The sequence below is a fragment of the Salvelinus namaycush genome, chromosome 37 (assembly GCF_016432855.1).
Source record: "Salvelinus namaycush isolate Seneca chromosome 37, SaNama_1.0, whole genome shotgun sequence".
Classification (NCBI taxonomy): Eukaryota; Metazoa; Chordata; class Actinopteri; order Salmoniformes; family Salmonidae; genus Salvelinus; species Salvelinus namaycush.
In genome coordinates, this window is record NC_052343.1 from 24,601,715 (window position 1) to 24,621,194 (window position 19,480).

General features: G+C 44.8%; 1 protein-coding gene across 1 annotated transcript in view; it reads right to left on the reverse strand.

Moving 5' to 3' along the window:
• Positions 1 to 3,214: 3,214 nt before the first annotated feature.
• Positions 3,215 to 19,480, reverse strand: part of LOC120030920 — a 68,152-nt gene continuing 51,886 nt past the window's right edge. The window contains exons 2-8 of the mRNA XM_038976425.1: positions 16,109 to 16,143; positions 11,567 to 11,672; positions 9,963 to 10,187; positions 9,462 to 9,602; positions 6,386 to 6,705; positions 5,706 to 5,975; positions 3,215 to 3,457 (exon numbers count right to left, since the gene is read on the reverse strand). Of these exons, the coding sequence (XP_038832353.1) occupies positions 3,215 to 3,457; positions 5,706 to 5,975; positions 6,386 to 6,705; positions 9,462 to 9,602; positions 9,963 to 10,187; positions 11,567 to 11,672; positions 16,109 to 16,143 (1,340 nt within the window). The remainder of the gene's footprint in view (positions 3,458 to 5,705; positions 5,976 to 6,385; positions 6,706 to 9,461; positions 9,603 to 9,962; positions 10,188 to 11,566; positions 11,673 to 16,108; positions 16,144 to 19,480) is intronic.

Here is a 19,480-nt window from a genome sequence, read left to right on the forward strand (position 1 = left end):
ATAAACTATGTACAGGCTGTCATGTTATTCCTCCCCCCAAATAATCATTAAATAAATGAATGAATAAGAGTGGTTGGGTAAAGACATCCTGTAGGTTGTAGCTCTCAGAGCCAGTCTGAGACAGACAGGTGAAGGCTAATTCATAACACAAACTGAAAAACAACACAAGGTAGCAGCTCACCAGAACCATCTGTTAGAAGTAGGGTCGCTGAGTCTATCCTGGTCAGGTCACGTGGTCAGGATAGACTCCTAGCCTTGGTTAGTTCTAACACCAATATGCATCTTGTCTTGCAGACGCGTCATATGTGTCATGACAGCTGATGGACACTTATGACTAGTAGCCTAAAGGAAGTTGTATGGTTGAGATTGTGTTGTCATTGCCTGGGTGATCATGGCAGCTGTGACATGAATCTTCATGACTGGTTATGACTATATAAATGACATCATTGTGTGTTTCATGATGGACAGCTCCAGGGAAGAGGTGGGTGACCTTAACCCTAACCCTTGTCCTGGAGGGATGCAGTCAGTGTGTGCAGGGTTTTGTTCCAGCCTAGCTTTAACACAACTGATTACAATTAATTGTGGCCACAATGTAGCCCTCCAGAAGTTTCCACCCCTGGCCTAGGGTATTATTATCATGGTCTGTTTGTCCGATCAGAGAGAGCCCCAACCAACACGAAACTGCTCTACATCAACCACACATATTCTGTCTTATACTGGAGGGGGTGTCAATCATTCAGTAGAAAAATAAACATTGTCCCAACATTGCATAAATAATCAATCAATAAGTTAATGAATTCAAGTCAATAAACCTTTTTTCTATCTTAAAACTTTTTTTCACACAATCATCAGTGTGAAAGGAGAAGGATGTTCTCCGTCAAATAACAATAATATTAATAATAATAATAATAATATTCATAATAATAATAATACATTGATGTTGTTGTTTTTATTAGTGACACATGCACAGATATTCCAGACCAGTATCTCCAAAATTCCACTATTCTATCATGTCTCTGAACTTCACTACCATTCCTCCACTGGGATACACACTTTCCTCTTCAGGAAATACACACGCTAACTCAAACGTCACACTCAGCTCAAGCAGAGTTTTGCTCCATCGTTGTAGTCACCATGAGCAGGAAGATACCGGTTCTGTTTGGTTCTAGTGTTTGGTTCTAGTATTCAGTTATATTCCCTGATTGACTTCAATGTTCTCCTTAGACCCAGTCAAATTAGGTCCTTTGCATTATTTTACAACAGTATTCCGATATCCAATATTTTAATGATCACACTATTTACAATGTTGACATTCCACTATCCTTTTCCTTTTACTTGTGTGGTGATAGAAACAAATTTAAACGCAATAAGCTTAATTTGGGAGCTCAGGAAGATTCCCAAAGGAAAGAGCTGGGACTGAGACTTGTAGAAAAATAAAGAAACTGTTGCAGTGGGGACTGTGAGAGATGGTTCATATCCTCTCTCATTAGTATTTACATCTATATGACAGTAGTGGCCACAAGCCGTTTAGGAGACCTGTGTTTGGCTCCTCACTAATTAGTTACAATTTTGAAGATGTGTTTTTGCTCTTCTAAGAATCAGTACCCAATTCAAACAGCTCTAACCTACACCTTTGAGAGAAACATTTGCTCCTCATCTTTTCTCCACAAAGAAAAGCTTGGTATTGTCCCCAAGAGCTGACATCAAAACAACAATCTGGGTTAAAACAGAAGCACATCTCAATCTAAATCCTCTTTCTGTTGGTACCAAAACACTCCAGAGCACTCCCTCTTCCTCCAGCCATCTCTAGTTTGGAACCTGGAACAACAGCTCAGAATCCATCTCGTCTAGTGGTTCTGTTTTGGTTCTTGGTGATGCTAAGAGCTCTTTCTGAACAGTAATCAAGGACATTGACGTGTGACAGAGTCCAAAGGCAGCCTCTGATCTGTTGGATTGCATCAGTGAAAAGCGATTCACTACTACAGCTCTGTCTCTTCACCGTTCACTCCATGACACGGACCTGTCAGTCATGATGCACAGTCAAGCAGACTACAAGGAGCTCCATGCCCTGAGTCTTCTCTGGCCCAGCACCAGCCGTGTCCTAGGTTCAGTGCAAAGTCTATACAGTTCAATATAGGACAGGTACTCCATAGTATTCTGAAGAAACATACGGAAAGACAGAGTAGGAAGCACACTATCTTACTGTACAGTACATTCCTTTAACTGTGCAGTGCTGTGTGTGTGGCCGACAGGACAGGCCTGCAGCCTTCATGTGCCTTGGACATCTGGGGAACACAGCAACACAGTAACGTTGTTGTCTTTCTAACTGTGTTAGGAGGGTTCAAGTAGATTTCACTGCAGTGGTTAGGTTGCAGAGAGCTAATTTGGATTGAATTCGTTTTTGTGGATAATTGAATAGGTGTAATTTTTAGGGGGTTCTGATGAACCCAACCTACTAAGTTGCTCTGTATTCATGCAGTTAGTTCTATGAGTGTTGTGGATGCTAGATGTGAATGACATAAGAGGAGAGGGTATAACATGTGAGTGTTTCTGTTCTTCAAGTTGGGGTTGATATTATTCTACTTGATGTGTTGAGTGTAAGCTGTAAACAGAGTAGTTCTCCAATGGAGAGATAGTGTTGTAAAAACAGTGATTTTGATATATATTCTTTTATCATTCACTTATACATAGATTTTTGTGTTGTCATGATTGTTTTCTTTGTTAGAAAATCATTGTTGTCATGATAATGTTTTATTACTATAGATTTTATGATCATTATCATATTTGAAGCTGGACTGGATAAAGTCATTTGTTTAAAAAGCATGCATGTTTCAATTCCCTCCTCCTCCGTTTCCTTTTCCTGATACAAATGTATCTATCTCAGCTGCTCCTCTTCTTTTTATCATCCCCTCATACCTCCTTTTTCTCGCTCAGTCTTTTTTCCCGCACTCTATTCATCCCTCCCTCCTCCTTCTTTCTGGGAATGTAAGGCTTCCAAAAAAAAGTTGTCCATTGGACCAGCTGTTGTCACTGTGTGAGTCCGTTTCCAAATCTTCCTCCTCTGCTCTTCAGTAGTCAGAAGAGTTTATATCCCATCAAAAATGTGTTTGATACCTGAAAAGGAACAGATTTATTGATAAATATTTAATTATTAGGATCAGTCATTCCTGACGCCGAGGGTCAGTCTGTCACGTTTCTCAGGACGATCTGTCAATCAGTTGGTTGCCATGGCAGCAACAGTGGACACCTGCTTCTCTTCCTTCTCCTCCAGCATCTGGATGCCTCCACAGCTGACATCAGAGGCCTTCCGCTCTGTGATTTGCTGTGCTGGTGGTTGCCCCGGACTACTGCGCCCCGGACTACGTTGCCCAGGACTACTGCCCCCGGAGGTGATGGCTTCCTCTCTCTGTGTTAGAGTGGCAGACTCCGGCTCCATGCAGAGTGTCACCTCCTCGTCCTGTTCAGGGGACAGAGCAGGGGCTTGGTCAGGGGGTGATACTTACAGAACATTCAGATGAAAATGTTTAGAATATAACAGATACTGCATGATTCTCTGACCACGGAGAGGAGAAAGCAAGGGTTTATTCATAAGTTCAGATGGAAATGTCTCCCTGTCTTACAGTACCAGTCAAAAGTTTGGACACACCTACTCATTCAAGGGTTTTTCTTAATTTTCACTATTTTCTACATTGTAGAATAATAGTGAAGACATTAAAACTATGAAATAACACATATGGAATCATGTAGTATCACAGCTTTGCACACGCTTGGAATTCTCTCAACCAGCTTCACCTGGAATGCTTTTCCAACTGACTTGAAGGAGCTCCCACGTATGCTGAGTACTTGTTGGCTGCTTTTCCTTCACTCTGCTGTCCAACTCATCCCAAACCATCTCAATTGGGTTGAGGTCTGGTGATTGTGGAGGTCAGGTCATCTGATGCAGCACTCCATCACTCTCCTTGGTCAAATAGCCTTTACAGCCTGTAGGTGTGTTGCGTCATTGTCCTGTTGAAAAACAAATGATATTCCCACTAAACGCAAACCAGATGGGATGGCATATCGCTGCAGAATGCTGTGGTAGCCATTGCTGGTTAAGTGTGCCTCGAATTATAAGTAAATCACTGACAGTGTCACCAGCAAGCACACCATCACACCTCCTCCTCCATGCTTCATGGTGGGAACCACACATGCAGAGATCATCCGTTCAACTACTCTGCGTCTCAGAAAGACACAGCGGTTGGAACCAAAAATCTCAAATTTGGACTCATCAGACCAAAGGACAGATTTCCAACAGTCTAATGTCCATTGCTCGTGTATCTTGGCCCAAGCAAGTCTCTTTTTCTTATTGATGTCCTTTACTAGTGTTTCTACTGAAGGCCTGATTCACGCTGTCTCCTCTGAACAGTTGATGTTGAGATGTGTCTGAACTTCACAAGCATTTATTTGGGCTGTTGGTAACTCTAATGAACTTATCCTCTGCAGCAGAGGTAACTCTGGGTCTTCCTTTCCTGTGGCGGTCCTCATGAGAGCCAGTTTCATCATAGCACTTGATGGTTTTTGCGACTGCAATTGAATAATTTTCCGGATTGACTGACCTTCATATCTTAAAGGAAAGATGGACTGTCGTTTATTTTTGCTTATTTGAGCTGTTCTTGCCATAATATGGACTTGGTGTAACGACTCTCGTCGTTGGTTGAAGGAGAGGAGGACCAAAACGCAGCGTGGTATGTATCCATATTTATTAGAATACTTTTCTAGACGAACAAAACATTAAACAAAACGAAACCAACGACGCTACAGTCCTGAACAAGAGAACAATGAAAAAACAATGAACGCACGAACAGGAACAATCACCCACAAACAAACAGTGAACACAGCCTACCTAAATATGGTTCCCAATCAGAGACAACGTAAAACACCTGCCTCTGATTGAGAACCATATCAGGCTAGTAGACAACCCTAAACCAAACATAGAAACACATAACATAGAATGCCCACCCAGCTCACGTCCTGACCAACTAAACAAAGACTGAACAAAGGAAATAAGGTCAGGAACGTGACACTTGGTCTTTTACCAAATAGGGCTATCTTCTGTATACCCACCCTACCTTGTCACAACACAACTGATTGGCTCAAACGCATTAAGAAGGAAAGAATTTCCACAAATTAACTTTCAACAAGGCACATCTGTTAATTGAAATGCATTCCAGGTGACTTCCTCATGAAGCTAGTTGAGAGAATGCCAAGAGTGTGCAAAGCTTTCATCAAGGCAAAGGGTGGCTACGTTGAAGAATCTGAAATATAAAATATATTTTGATTTGTTCAACATTTTTTTGGTAACTACATGATTCCATATGTGTTATTTCATCATTTTGATGCCCTCACTATTATTCTACAATGTAGAAAATAGTACAAAATTTGAATGAGTAGGTGTGTCCAAACTTTTGACTGGTACTGTATATTAAAGCATCAAGGATGTACCTATCTGCACTGATATGACCTCAGGGCCCAGTTTTAAAAAATAAATCTCTCTGGATTAAATGCATAGAATATATAATGAATAGAATGTACGAATCATTGTCTTGAATGAGGACTCCCGTTCTATTCATTTTATTTCTATGCATTTAATCCTATCCGATAGACGAAATCCAGATAACTTTTGAAAAACTGGTCCATGATGACCCTGTGACCTGATATGACCTCACCTTCAGTTCATCCTCCTCCTCCTGCTGCTCCAGCAGAGGGGAATGGTCTGTCCCCGCCCCCTCTTCCCCAGACGGAACATTCAAAGCCGCCTCCACCACCGCTGCCACGCCTATGTTGTACCCTCCAATATCCGCGTGATAGGACTCTGTCTGACCAGCCCCCCACAGGTCCACCAATGGGGCGTGGGTGGCAGGGGCCAGGCTGTGGATGGTGCTGTTGGGCGTGGCTTGCAACGAGTGGTTGGCGCTGTGCAGCCTTTGCTCCAGAGACTGTTGAGAGAAGGATGAGACAATGAGGAAACGTAGGTAGGTAGAGGTTCCCCTTCACCACTGATACAGGATCAGATATTTGTTTATCCCCCCTAATGGTAAAGAATCTGGAAATATGGATAAGGGATGTTTCTTCCTTTAAGCGTAATGTTGGATTGAAAGGAACAGGGAAATTGTGTTGTCTAAGAAGGGAGATACAATAATGTATTGATGAATCTCTGACGATATTACCATATCAAAGGCCGAATTCAGTATTCTTGTCTCGATCAAAATACCCCAGAGAAAAAAGAGAAAACCCCACTAAAAAACAAAATGTCAGCTGCCCGACTACGCCATGAATGAATATTGTCTATCCATGGAAATACATTGTTAATGCTTTCCTCTAATTTTAGACTGTTGTTTTTCCTCACCTGTTGTTGCTGATACAGGAGCTGCTGTTGCTGGTAGTGCTGTATCTGTTGTAGCTGCTGCAGCTGCTGGAGCTGACTCTGCTGCTGTAGGTTGAACTGCTGCTGCTGCTGCTGCTGCTGCTGCAGCAACGCGTTCCCATCATACCCATCACAGGAAGTCCCGCCCTGCTGCATCACGTAGGAGCCAGCAGCGGGAGAGGCCACTCCGGAGGGCTCATTGCTGATTGGCTCCCAGGCGTCAGAGGAGGAGAGGCAGTAGAGGCCCTGGGCGACATAGGTGTTGGGCCACATGTCCGCAGAAGAGTGGTGCAATATCTGGTCTGAGAGGATGAAAAGAACGAGAAAATAGAAGAGTGAAGAGGCGGGATAAGCAGTTGATTGTCCTTGACGGATGCACTACATTGGACCTCATGGACATCAAACTGCAAATAAATCTACAATGCTGACACCAGCCTTTATCCGAAAGAGGAAACCTCGAGTGGAATCATGTGATATCCCTGGGGGACACCCCAACCCTTTCAGACCCGATTATATCCTTGAGAAAATGACTTTACTTGAACAATCCCCAGACAGACCCCAACTGTAGCTACACCGAGTAGTCCAATCAGCATTATGACTCTGTATAGCCATTGGGGAGTCTGTCTGCCCTGCATTAAAATGACATATAATTCAGCCAATAGCACGGCTGATATGAATAAGGGAAAGTCATGGTAGTTTTTGCCATCTCATATTCCGATCTGGTTTTGTTACGGATGAACAAGGCGACTAATATCCCCCACTGACTGATAACAACACTAAAACCTTTGAAGTATGGTAGCCATTTTGTGCGAATGAGGAAAATAAATGGAAGAATATATCAGTTTGTGTGTTGCCAATGCCGTTATGTACAAAAAGGCTGTCAAACACAAAAGGATGAGGTAAATCACACTTATTCGCAGAAATGTCTTTGGGACATTGGCCAAACAAGTTTCTGATAGAGGAATGGTGTATATAAACTCAGCAAAAAAAAACGTCCCTTTTTCAGGACCCTGTCTTTCAAAGATAATTCATAAAAATCCAAATAACTTCACAGATCTTCATTGTAAAAGGTTTAAACACTGTTTCCCATGCTTGTTCAATGAACCATGAACAATTAATGAACATGCACCTGTGGAACGGTCGTTAAGACACTAACTGCTTACAGACGGTAGGCAATTAAGGTCACAGTTATGAAAACTTAGGACACTAAAGAGGCCTTTCTACTGACTCTGAAAAACACCAAAAGAAAGATGCCCAGGGTCCATGCTCATCTGCATGAACGTGCCTTAGACATGCTGCAAGGAGGCATGAAGACTGCAGATGTGGTCAGGGCAATAAATTGCAATGTCCGTACTGTGAGATGCCTAAGACAGCACTACAGGGAGACAGGATGGACAGCTAATCATCCTCGCAGTGGCAGACCACGTGTAACAACACCTGTACAGGGTCGGTACATCCAAACATCACACCTGCGGGACAGGTACAGGATGGCAACAACAACTGCCAGAGTTACACCAGGAACTGGAGCGGGATCGATTTGGAGGTGGAGGATCCGTCATGGTCTGGTGCGGTGTGTCACAGCATCATCGGACTGAGCTTGTTGTCATTGCAGGCAATCTCAATGCTGTGCGTTACAGGGAAGACATCCTCCTCCCTCATGTGGTACCCTTCCTGCAGGCTCATCCTGACATGACCCTCCAGCATGACAATGGCACAAGCCATACTGCTCGTTCTGTGCGTGATTTCCTGCAAAACAGAAATGTCAGTGTTCTGCCATGGCCAGCGAAGAGCCCGGATAACAATCCCATTGAGCACGTCTGGGACCTGTTGGATCGGAGGGTGAGGGCTAGGGCCATTCACCCCCAGAATTGTCCTGGAACTTGCAGGTGCCTTGGTGGAAGAGTGGGGTAACATCTCACAGCAAGAACTGACAAATCTGGTGCAGTCCATGAGGAGGAGATGCACTGCAATACTTAATGCAGCTGGTGGCCACCCCAGATAGTGACTGTTACTTTTGATTTTGACCCCCCTTTGTTCACACATTATTCCATTTCTGTTAGTCACATGTCTGTGAAACTTGTTCAGTTTATGTCTCAGTTGTTGAATCTTGCTATGTTCATACAAATATTTACACGTTAAGTTTGCTGAAAGTAAACGCAGTTGACAGTGAGAGGACGTTTCTTTTTTTGCTGAATTTACATGATCTGACAAAAGCGCCTTAAGGTGTGCTGAGTTGATATGGCGGTGCTATGGGTCATCATGCCGGCAACCTCACATTATATCACTTTAATGATGACTCAAAACTGTCAAAATACATCCAGAGACAGCCAAAATCATGTTTAATACTAACATTCTGCGGTTATTTGACTTCAAGCAGTACAATTACATTAAATAACTGGCCTGAAGTTGTGATTCAACTAATGATCATCACACAGCTTCAAGGCCATTTGTTATCTCTCAATAACAAACCACAGGGAGAAAACCACATTATGATTTCAACATGTCTCCATGTCTGAACGCCTCTTTGCATGAGAAGGAGAAATACAGGAGCACTGTAACAGACAGCACAGCGATGTGGAATAATAATGACCAAGTGGACTATTTATACAGTTGAAATCCCTGGTCTTGCATTCCCCCATGCTGTGTTTGCGAATCTGACATTAGCACAGAGTTAACCCTCCAGGCTGAGACGGAATAAGATGCCTTTGTTACTGAGCAAAATTACGCATAATGTAGCCCACACAGTACACTCCAGCTTTGCCTGATCTCAGGCCTATGCATAAACGTGTTTGGCTGCAAATTCTAGACAAGGTTCCGCAATGCAGGATCCTATTTAGCTCCTTAAACTATCCCTTAAACTTGGTTGCCCTAGTTGATTGGTGCTACTGTAGTTTGTCAAGCATATTTGTAGTCCCTTACCTTGACTGACATGCTCATTTAGAGGCCATATTTATAGTCCTTTACCTCAACTGACATATGGTTGTTTAGAGGTCATATTTGTAGTCCCTTACCTCGGCTGATACATGCTGGTTTAGAGGCCATATTTGTAGTCCCTTACCTCGGCTGGTGATGCTCTCCTGGTTAACCTCGCTGAGGTGGGCCACACTGCCCTGGTTGGACCCTGACCTCAGGCTCTCTCCATCCATGGAGGTCCAGGCCATGAGCGTTGCCTGGGAGATGGCAAACTGCTGCAGGATACCTGGAGTGCAGAGGGTAAGTCAGGGTCATTGTAACGGCCCAGTTGGCTGCTGCCTTCCCTCAGCGCCTTAATGATTTAATATCTATGGCTAATTTAAATAAAGATTTAATATGTAGTCTACTTAATATCTATGGTTATGCTTTGCCTAGGCCAATGTTGATATATTTGGCTGGTGTTCTGCCCTGCCGATTAGCTGACCTATAAACAGTCTGGTTATGATGTGGGGTTCAACACATGAGAACCCTTTTTCCAAAAGGCTGGGGTTTCCTCTGAACACCACCCTGGTTGTATAAATCAGCCTCAACAACTCCTATTGCTTCTGTCTCCTCTCACAGTGACAAATTCCCCTCCCCCTCTGACCTGCGGCGAAGCGAGCCTCCTTCTCCCCGTCGCTGAGGTCGCTGTAGGCGTCGCTCTCCAACCGTCTCTCCATCTCCTGCTCTGCCGTGGACTTGCGTGGGACGGAGACGCCCCCCGGGCCCACCACAGACATATCCCAGTTCTGCCACTCGATCATGTGTGCCATCCGGCCTTGGGCCATGGATGTAGGCTTGGTCACCTTGTCCTTCATGGAGCGATTCACACCTGGGGAGGGGGGGAAGTGAAGAGGGATGTAGGGATTGATGCGGGTATTGGAGAGGGTTAGGGGTGAAAGTGGATTAAGGGAGGGTTGGAGGGATATTAAGGGGTTTGGAGAAGGGGTGAATGTGGAGTTTGGGGGAGTTAGGAGACAGGCATCAGGTTGGAGACAGAGGGGGAAGGAAAGAGATTAGATATTATGTTATTATTCCACATTTAGGTCTGTCTGATCCTGTCAGTATTTAGGTGGTGCTGATAAGGGCCTCTGGATGAGCGGTTAAATGAGCGGCTTAATGAACATGCTTTAGATTCATGGCTAAATGAATAGGGAGGAGATGCTTATAATGTAGATAAGATGACGTGTGGAACCGAGGAGGATGATGGGGGACAGGGAGGAGCCAATGGATATGTCTACTCTGGGAGAGGTGCATCATGGGACAGAGGAGGTTAATTGAGGTGAGATGGCCAGAGGGGTGTCAGTAATGAGAGGTTGGCTTGTTGACATGATAGCTTTCACACCTCTGCTAAGCTGCCTGCGCTGGCTAAGCAGAAACCCCACTCCCCCTGCAGTGTCTGTTAAGACATCCTCAGCTGATGCATACAGTGCACTGCGGAAGACACTCTACTTCAGAAATCATGTTCCGCCATGACGGTCTGTATTCTGTCTGCTGGTTACATTATGGCTTTGCTCAGTAATTCATGTGTCCAAGTCAATATATGATGAGTTAGCAGTTCACTACATTCCAATACACTTCACTGCACATTACAACTGTACACAACTACACTGTGCAGTGCACAATACACATTACACAGTTATACACACTGTAACACACAGACACAAACTCAGACTACACTCAGAGACAGTAGACACATTACACAGTTATACACACTGTAACACACAGACACAAACTCAGACTACACTCAGAGACAGTAGACACATTACACAGTTATACACACTGTAACACACAGACACAAACTCAGACTACACTCAGAGACAGTAGACACATTACACAGTTATACACACTGTAACACACAGACACAAACTCAGACTACACTCAGAGACAGTAGACACAAACTCAGACACTAGAGTAGTTCAACGCCTCACAACCACTTAACAGACAAACAACTACACCTCCCACTCACCTCTTGTTAACTCAACAAGCCACATAACAATGTATTGTGGGTAGTGTATTCTTTTATAGGGTTGTCGTTAGGTTTAGGTGCTATTCCACCAATGACTGGGGGGTCAGCCATTGACGTGTATTATCATTATGGTGAGAGGAAGTGAATCAGGGGAACCCACTCTGGGGCCATGTTGGCTCCAGCGCCTGTCCAGGCGGGAGCTGACATGGGGTCAGTTTACCAGTTACAGGACAGACACACACCTGACACACCTGTCAGTGAGGACTTAGCCAGAGCACCGATCCCATAGTTATTGGAGTTGTTTCTCTTCAGACGAGGCAGGATGGACGTGGTGTCTTCCATAGACAGCTAGAGGAGCGAGGGAAGAGGATGATAGAGAGATGGAGGAAGAGATGTGTGCCACAGAAGCGCACAGAGTTCAGAGGGTAGGTGAGAGGAGAAGTTAGGTAGATATTGGGTTAATACAGCGTCAAAAAGCAACAATGTCATCATTTGACAAAAAAATCTACATTTCCCAAGGTCGTTGTTCGAACAACTTCCTGCTTAACAGTGCTGAAGTGCATTATGGGAAGTGTTGCGAGAGTTATACGATACGGTATAGAGAGAGTTAGATGGGAGGGGGAGTGAGGGGACGAAGTAGTACGTTACCTAAGGTGAGGTAAATCAAATAAATCAAAACAAATAGAGAAAGATAAGATCGAGAAATAAAGGTAGATGAAGGAATGATGTCACAACACTTACATTGATTCCTTCCCATGAAAAGTCTGAACATCCATGCTGAAGGAGAAAAATAGGAGGAGAGAGGGATGGGGAAAGAAGAAGCAGGAAAGAGTAAGAGAGTAGGAACAAGAGAGAAGGAGAGAAAGACGTACACATGCATGGAAGAAATGGGAGGAGAAAAAGAGGAGGAGGAGAGAAGTGATAGTGACAGGGGTAGAGTAGTATAACCAACATGCAGAAATAGAAAGAAGGATAGGAGAGGGATAGAGGGAGAAGAACGCAGAGAGACAAATATAGGGTTTTAGAGGAGAGGAGTCAAAGACCAGAAAGATAGAGGAGGAGAAGAGACAAAGACCAGAAAGATAGAGGAGGAGAAGGGTCAAAGACCAGAAAGACAGAGGAAGAGAGACAAAGACCAGAAAGATAGAGGAGGAGAAGAGTCAAAGACCAGAAAGATAGAGGAGGAGAAGAGTCAAAGACCAGAAAGATAGAGGAGGAGAAGGGTCAAAGACCAGAAAGACAGAGGAGGAGAGACAAAGACCATGAAGATAGAGCAGGAGAGACAAAGACCATGAAGATAGAGGAGGAGAAGGGTCAAAGACCAGAAAGACAGAGGAGGAGAGACAAAGACCAGAAAGATAGAGGAGGAGAGACAAAGGCCAGAAAGATAGAGGAGAGACAAAGACCAGAAAGATAGAGAGGAGTCAAAAACCAGAAAGATAGAGGAAGAGAAGAGTCAAAGACCAGAAAGATAGAGGAGGAGAAGAGTCAAAAACAGATAGATAGAGGAGGAGACAAAGACCAGAAAGATAGAGGAGAAGAGTCAAAGACCAGACAGATAGAGGAGAGGAGTCAAAGACCAGAAAGATAGAGGAGGAGAAGAGTCAAAGACCAGAAAGATAGAGGAGGAGAAGGGTCAAAGACCAGAAAGACAGAGAAGGAGAGAAAAACCCCAGAAAGATAGAGGAGGAGAGACAAAGACCAGAAAGATAGAGGAGGAGAGACAAAGACCATGAAGATAGAGGAGGAGAGACAAAGACCATGAAGATAGAGGAGGAGAGACAAGACCAGAAAGATAGAGGAGAGGAGTCAAAAACCAGAAAGATAGAGGAGGAGAAGAGTCAAAGACCAGAAAGATAGAGGAGGAGAAGAGTCAAAGACCAGACAGATAGAGGAGAAGAGTCAAAGACCAGACAGATAGAGGAGAGGAGTCAAAGACCAGAAAGATAGAGGAGGAGAGGAAAGACCAAGACCAGAAATATAGAGGAGGAGAGACAAAGAGCAGAAAGACAGAGGAGATGAGTCAAAGACCAGAAATATAGAGGAGGAGAAGAGTCAAAGTCCAGAAAGAGAGAGGAGGAGAGGAAAGACAAAGACCAGAAAGATGGAGGAGGAGAGACAAAGACCAGAAAGATAGAGGATGAGTAGAGTCAAAGACCAGAAAGATAGAGGAGGAGAGGAGTCAAAGACCAGAAAGACAGAGGAGGAGAGACAAAGACCAAAAAGATAGAGCAGGAGAGACAAAGACCATGAAGATAGAGGAGGAGAGACAAAGACCAGAAAGATAGAGGAGGAGAAGGGTCAAAGACCAGAAAGACAGAGGAGAGACAAAGACCAGAAAGATAGAGGGGGAGAGACAAAGACCAGAAAGATAGAGGAGAGACAAAGACCAGAAAGATAGAGAGGAGTCAAAAACCAGAAAGATAGAGGAGGAGAAGAGTCAAAAACAGATAGATAGAGGAGGAGACAAAGACCAGAAAGATAGAGGAGAAGAGTCAAAGACCAGACAGATAGAGGAGAGGAGTCAAAGACCAGAAAGATAGAGGAGGAGAAGAGTCAAAGACCAGAAAGATAGAGGAGGAGAAGGGTCAAAGACCAGAAAGACAGAGAAGGAGAGAAAAACCCCAGAAAGATAGAGGAGGAGAGACAAAGACCAGAAAGATAGAGGAGGAGACAAAGACCAGAAAGATAGAGGAGGAGGAGACAAAGACCAGAAAGATAGAGGAGAGGAGTCAAAGACCAGAAAGATAGAGGAGGAGAAGAGACAAAGACCAGAAAGATAGAGGAGGAGAAGAGTCAAAGACCAGAAAGATAGAGGAGGAGAAGAGTCAAAGACCAGAAAGATAGAGGAGGAGAGACAAAGACCAGAAAGATAGAGGAGGAGAGACAAAGACCATGAAGATAGAGGAGGAGAGACAAAGACCATGAAGATAGAGGAGGAGAGACAAGACCAGAAAGATAGAGGAGAGGAGTCAAAAACCAGAAAGATAGAGGAGGAGAAGAGTCAAAGACCAGAAAGATAGAGGAGGAGAAGAGTCAAAGACCAGACAGATAGAGGAGAAGAGTCAAAGACCAGACAGATAGAGGAGAGGAGTCAAAGAACAGAAAGATAGAGGAGGAGAGGAAAGACCAAGACCAGAAATATAGAGGAGGAGAGACAAAGAGCAGAAAGACAGAGGAGATGAGTCAAAGACCAGAAATATAGAGGAGGAGAAGAGTCAAAGTCCAGAAAGAGAGAGGAGGAGAGGAAAGACAAAGACCAGAAAGATGGAGGAGGAGAGACAAAGACCAGAAAGATAGAGGATGAGTAGAGTCAAAGACCAGAAAGATAGAGGAGGAGAGGAGTCAACGACCAGAAAGATAGAGAGAAGGGAGGGGTTGAAAGGCTGATCAGTTCCATAGTACAGCAGAGTGAATATGTTATGACTGAATGATTCTCTCTCTCCTCTCATTTCCTCCTCTGGTCTGCCACACCAAACACTGAGCCAAACACACATCCAAGGTGTGTGTGTGTGTGTGTGAATGCGTGCACATGTGTTTATGTGTGCGCATGTGTGTGTGTGCAATCCATGTGTGTGTGGGGGCGTGTGTGTGTGTGTGCGTGCGTGCGTGTGTTATAACTGATGTAAGCTGGCTGATGGTAGCGGTGTCAGTGTCCTCTCTGGTGAGATCTGTGTCTGCAGACAGACAGACAGACAGACAGACAGACAGACAGACAGACAGACAGACAGACAGACAGACAGACAGACAGACAGACAGACAGACAGACAGACAGGGGGCTGAGGAGCAGGCTAACAGAAGGGGGATGGTGACAGTCTAGATAAGCACCAGCGTCTGTCACACCACCTCTGAGTCCTGTATCAGCTGGATTGCTCCTGACAATACCAGAGCCGGGGCCTTAGAACCAGCAGGACGCTACGGGTGCCATGTCCCCTTACAGATGTGTTCAGTCTCCAGAAAACCTAGCGCTCATGATCTCTCTCTTGTTGTTACACTGTCTCTGTCTCGTCTGTCTGTCTGTCTGTCTGTCTGTCTGTCTGTCTGTCTGTCTGTCTGTCTGTCTGTCTGTCTGTCTGTCTGTCTGTCTGTCTGTCTGTCTGTCTGTCTGTCTGTCTGTCTGTCTGTCTGTCTGTCTGTCTGTCTGTCTGTCCTCTCTCTCGCTCTCTTTTTTTAATTAAATTTTTGAAGGGCAAATTTGTCAAGAGAAACACATCATCGATCCACAGTACAGTACATTCGGTTTCAATTTAAATGGTCCTCTTTCTCCTGCCACAAAATCATCCAAGAAGTGCTGAAGATCATTTTAGTAACAGCATCTCAAAAGGAAGGATTGGAGAGAGGACTTGAAAGGAGAAGTGGAGTGGAAAGGATCTGAGAAGAGAGGAGTGAGGGATGGAGTGAGAGGAGGAGAGGTGGGTGATGCTCCTACTGTTCTACAGTGAGCCAGCACTGAGGCGTGACAGAGAAGCAGCAGACGTCGTAGCAACAGCAACGAGCCAACCACAGAGGTTGGTCCTCCTTCCAACTACAGCCGCCATTTTGAGTGTAGAGGAAGTTAGCAAACCAACAGCAACATGTGCGCTAGCTAGCTACTCTATAAGCAGATGCAGTAGCACTCATGGCTTCAGTAGTAGAGAGCTAACGTTGATGTTGGTCACCATCTTGGATCAAGATCCCCATTCGTGGAATAGTGAGCACCCCACTGCTGGAGCCATTGGGTGTAACAGGGTGGCTGAGCTGTGTGATTTAAGAGTGATAGTTAAAGTCCTGCATGTCAGGCTTACCTGTTCCCCATCCTTTACTGGCACTCCATCTGCCGCTAAAACACAGAGAGAAAAGGTAAGAGAGGGAGAGAGAGAAAGAGTAAGAGAGAGAGAGAAAGAGAGAGAGAGAGAAATAAGAATAAATTAGGAGAGAGATAGAAGAAGAACAAGAACAAGAAGAACAAGAAGAGAGGAGAGATAAATCGTTAGAATTTGTTTTGGCAATGTAAATCCATGCAAGTTCCTTCACACTGCCAATAGAGAGAGAGGGAGAAGCATGGTCAGGGGGATACGGTGGGACTTTGGCTGTAACACTAAACAGTCATAAAACAGTCGGCTCATCATTACTGTCTAACTGTGTTAGAGAGAAGAGCATCACTTCACTGACTGACCACAGGACACTGCTACTCAACATGCACCCGCAAATAGAATCACACATACAGTTGAAGTTGGAAGTTTACATACACTTAGGTTGGAGTCATTAAAACTTGTTTTTCAACCACTCCACAAATGTCTTGTTAACAAACTATAGTTTTGGCAAGTCGATTAGGACATCTACTTTGTGCATGACACAAGTCATTTTTCCAACAATTGTTTACAGACAGATTATTTCACTTATAATTCTCTGTATCATTCCAGTGGGTCAGAAGTTTACAAACACTAAGTTGACTGTGCCTTTAAACAGCTTGGAAAATTCCAGAAAATGATTTCATGGCTTTAGAAACTTCTGATAGGCTAATTGACATAATTTGAGTCAGTTGGAGGTATACCTGTGGATGTATTTCAAGGCCTACCTTCAAACTCAGTGCCTCTGACATAACCTGAAAGGCCGCTCAGCAAGGAAGAAGCCACTGCTCCAAAACCGCCATAAAAAATCCAGACTACAATTTGCAACTGCACATGGGGACAAAGATCGTACTTTTTGGAGAAATGTCCTCTGGTCTGATGAAACAAAAATAGAACTGTTTGGCCATAATGACCATTGTTATGTTTGGAGGAAAAAGGGGGAGGCTTGCAAGCCGAAGAACACCATCCCAGCCGTGAAGCACGGGGGTGGCAGCATCATGTTGTGGGGGTGCTTTGCTGCAGGAGGGACTGGTGCACTTCACAAAATAGATGGCATCATGAGGATGGAAAATTATGTGGATACATTGAAGAAACATCTCAAGACATCAGTCAGGAAGTTAAAGCTTGGTGGCAAATGGATCTTCCAAATGGACAATGACCCCAAGCATACTTCCAAAGTTGTGGCAAAATGGCTTAAGGACAACAAAGTCAAGGTTTTGGAGTGGCCATCACAAAGCCCTGACCTCAATCCTATAGAAAATTTGTGGGCAGAACTGAAAAAGCGTGTGAGAGCAAGGAGGCCTACAAACCTGACTCAGTTACACCAGCTCTGTCAGGAGGAATGGGCCAAAATTCACCCAACGTATTGTGGGAAGCTTGTGGAAGGCTACCCAAAATGTTTGACCCAAGTTCAACAATTTAAAGGCAATGCTACCAAATACTAATTGAGTGTATGTAAACTTCTGACCCACTGGGAATGTGATGAAAGAAATAAAAGCTGAAATAAATCATTCTCTCTATTATTATTCTGACATTTCACATTCTTAAAATAAAGTGGTGATCCTAACTGACCTAAAACAGGGAATTTTTACTAGGATTAAATGTCAGGAATTGTGAAAAACTGAGTTTCAATGTATTTGGCTAAGGTGTATGTAAACTTCCGACTTCAACTGTACATACACACACACACACTATGAATCCTTCCTGGGGGTGACAAAGGGACAGAGGGAACCTGAAGTACATTCCCAACATTCTGTTGGATTAATGCATTGTATTATCCCTCCTCTTTTCCTGGCTGTCCAAATCCTAATTAAAACACAGGTTTAATTAGTGAGACATTGGTGGTAATGGAGTTTAAATACAGTAGAGGTCTCTGGGCGCTCGCTCTCTTTATCAAAGTCTGTGGCCTTGTCTCCCCCCTTTTCTCTCTCTCTGGGGGGTTTGCTTCTCTGTGTGTGCACACTGAGTGTGTGTGTACAGTGTGTGTGTGTAGTGCTGTATCTGTAGACTGTAGGAGTATTGAATAAAACCAGTCAGTTATCTGTCTCACTGAGGCACTAATACACTGAGGTACTTGATGTCCAGTGACCCACCGGTGGAGTAGTGTTAGCTTTACAGAGAGGACATTCCAACACGCTGCCTCCTCCTGTCTGTCTGCCCTGCCTGACTCCTCTGCAGGGCTCTCAGCTGACTGAGTAGCTGTTAGCACCTGCTTCCACCTGATTGCCGCCACACCATTTACACCTATTCCATCTGGATAAATAAAGAGTTTCAGAGATTAAAACTGACAGATGTAGTCAGGTCTGTCTGACCCCATAATGACCCTGTTAGTGTTTCCTGTAGTGTGAACTTTGACCCCCTGGCCTCCAGCCAGTCTGAGTGTCTTCCAGGCTGACCTTGTGGGGATGACACAGCTGAGGTGAGACACACAGTTAGTCAGCCATCCAGACTGGATCTCTCCGTCTCTTTCTCTCTAGGGGGCACAGAGTGTCCCAGGTTTCCTCTGTGTGGCTAAAAGACACAAACACACATAGACATGCCCACATAAACATGCACTAATACACGCACACATAAACACACACCTCATATGAATACGGCATCACACATACACACACAAACATCAGATCAGCTAAGTGTCTTATTCTGAAGTCATATATTTCAAATCAGCACAATATTCCTTGAACAACTGGCTTTGAAAGCTATTTTTAGTCAGCTACAAGATGCAAGGAAGGCAAATCAACACAACAGCTATTCGACATACATAATGTTTTCTGATGAAGAGTAACTGCTGCAGCTATGGGAGCCTCAACAGCAATAACAAGGGAGCACATGACCAGAGCAGAGCGATGAGCCAGCTCTCTCCCCCATCCCCAGCCCATATCTCTCCCCCATCCCAGCCCAGCTCTCTCCCCCCATCCCCAGCCCAGCTCTCTCCCCCCATCCCCAGCCCATATCTCTCCCCCATCCCCAGCCCATATCTCTCCCCCATCCCCAGCCCATATCTCTCCCCCATCCCCAGCCCATATCTCTCCCCCATCCCCAGCCCAGCTCTCTCCATACCCAGCTCTCTCCCCTATACCCAGCCCAGCTCTCTCCCCCGTGCCCAGCTCTCTCCCCCATCCCCAGCCCAGCTCTCTCCATACCCAGCTCTCTCCCCTATACCCAGCCCAGCTCTCTCCCCCGTGCCCAGCTCTCTCCCCCATCCCCAGCCCAGCTCTCTCCCCCATCCCCAGCCCAGCTCTCTCCCCCGTGCCCAGCTCTCTCCCCCATCCCCAGCCCAGCTCTCTCCCACATCCCCAGCCCAGCTCTCTCCCCCATCCCCAGCCC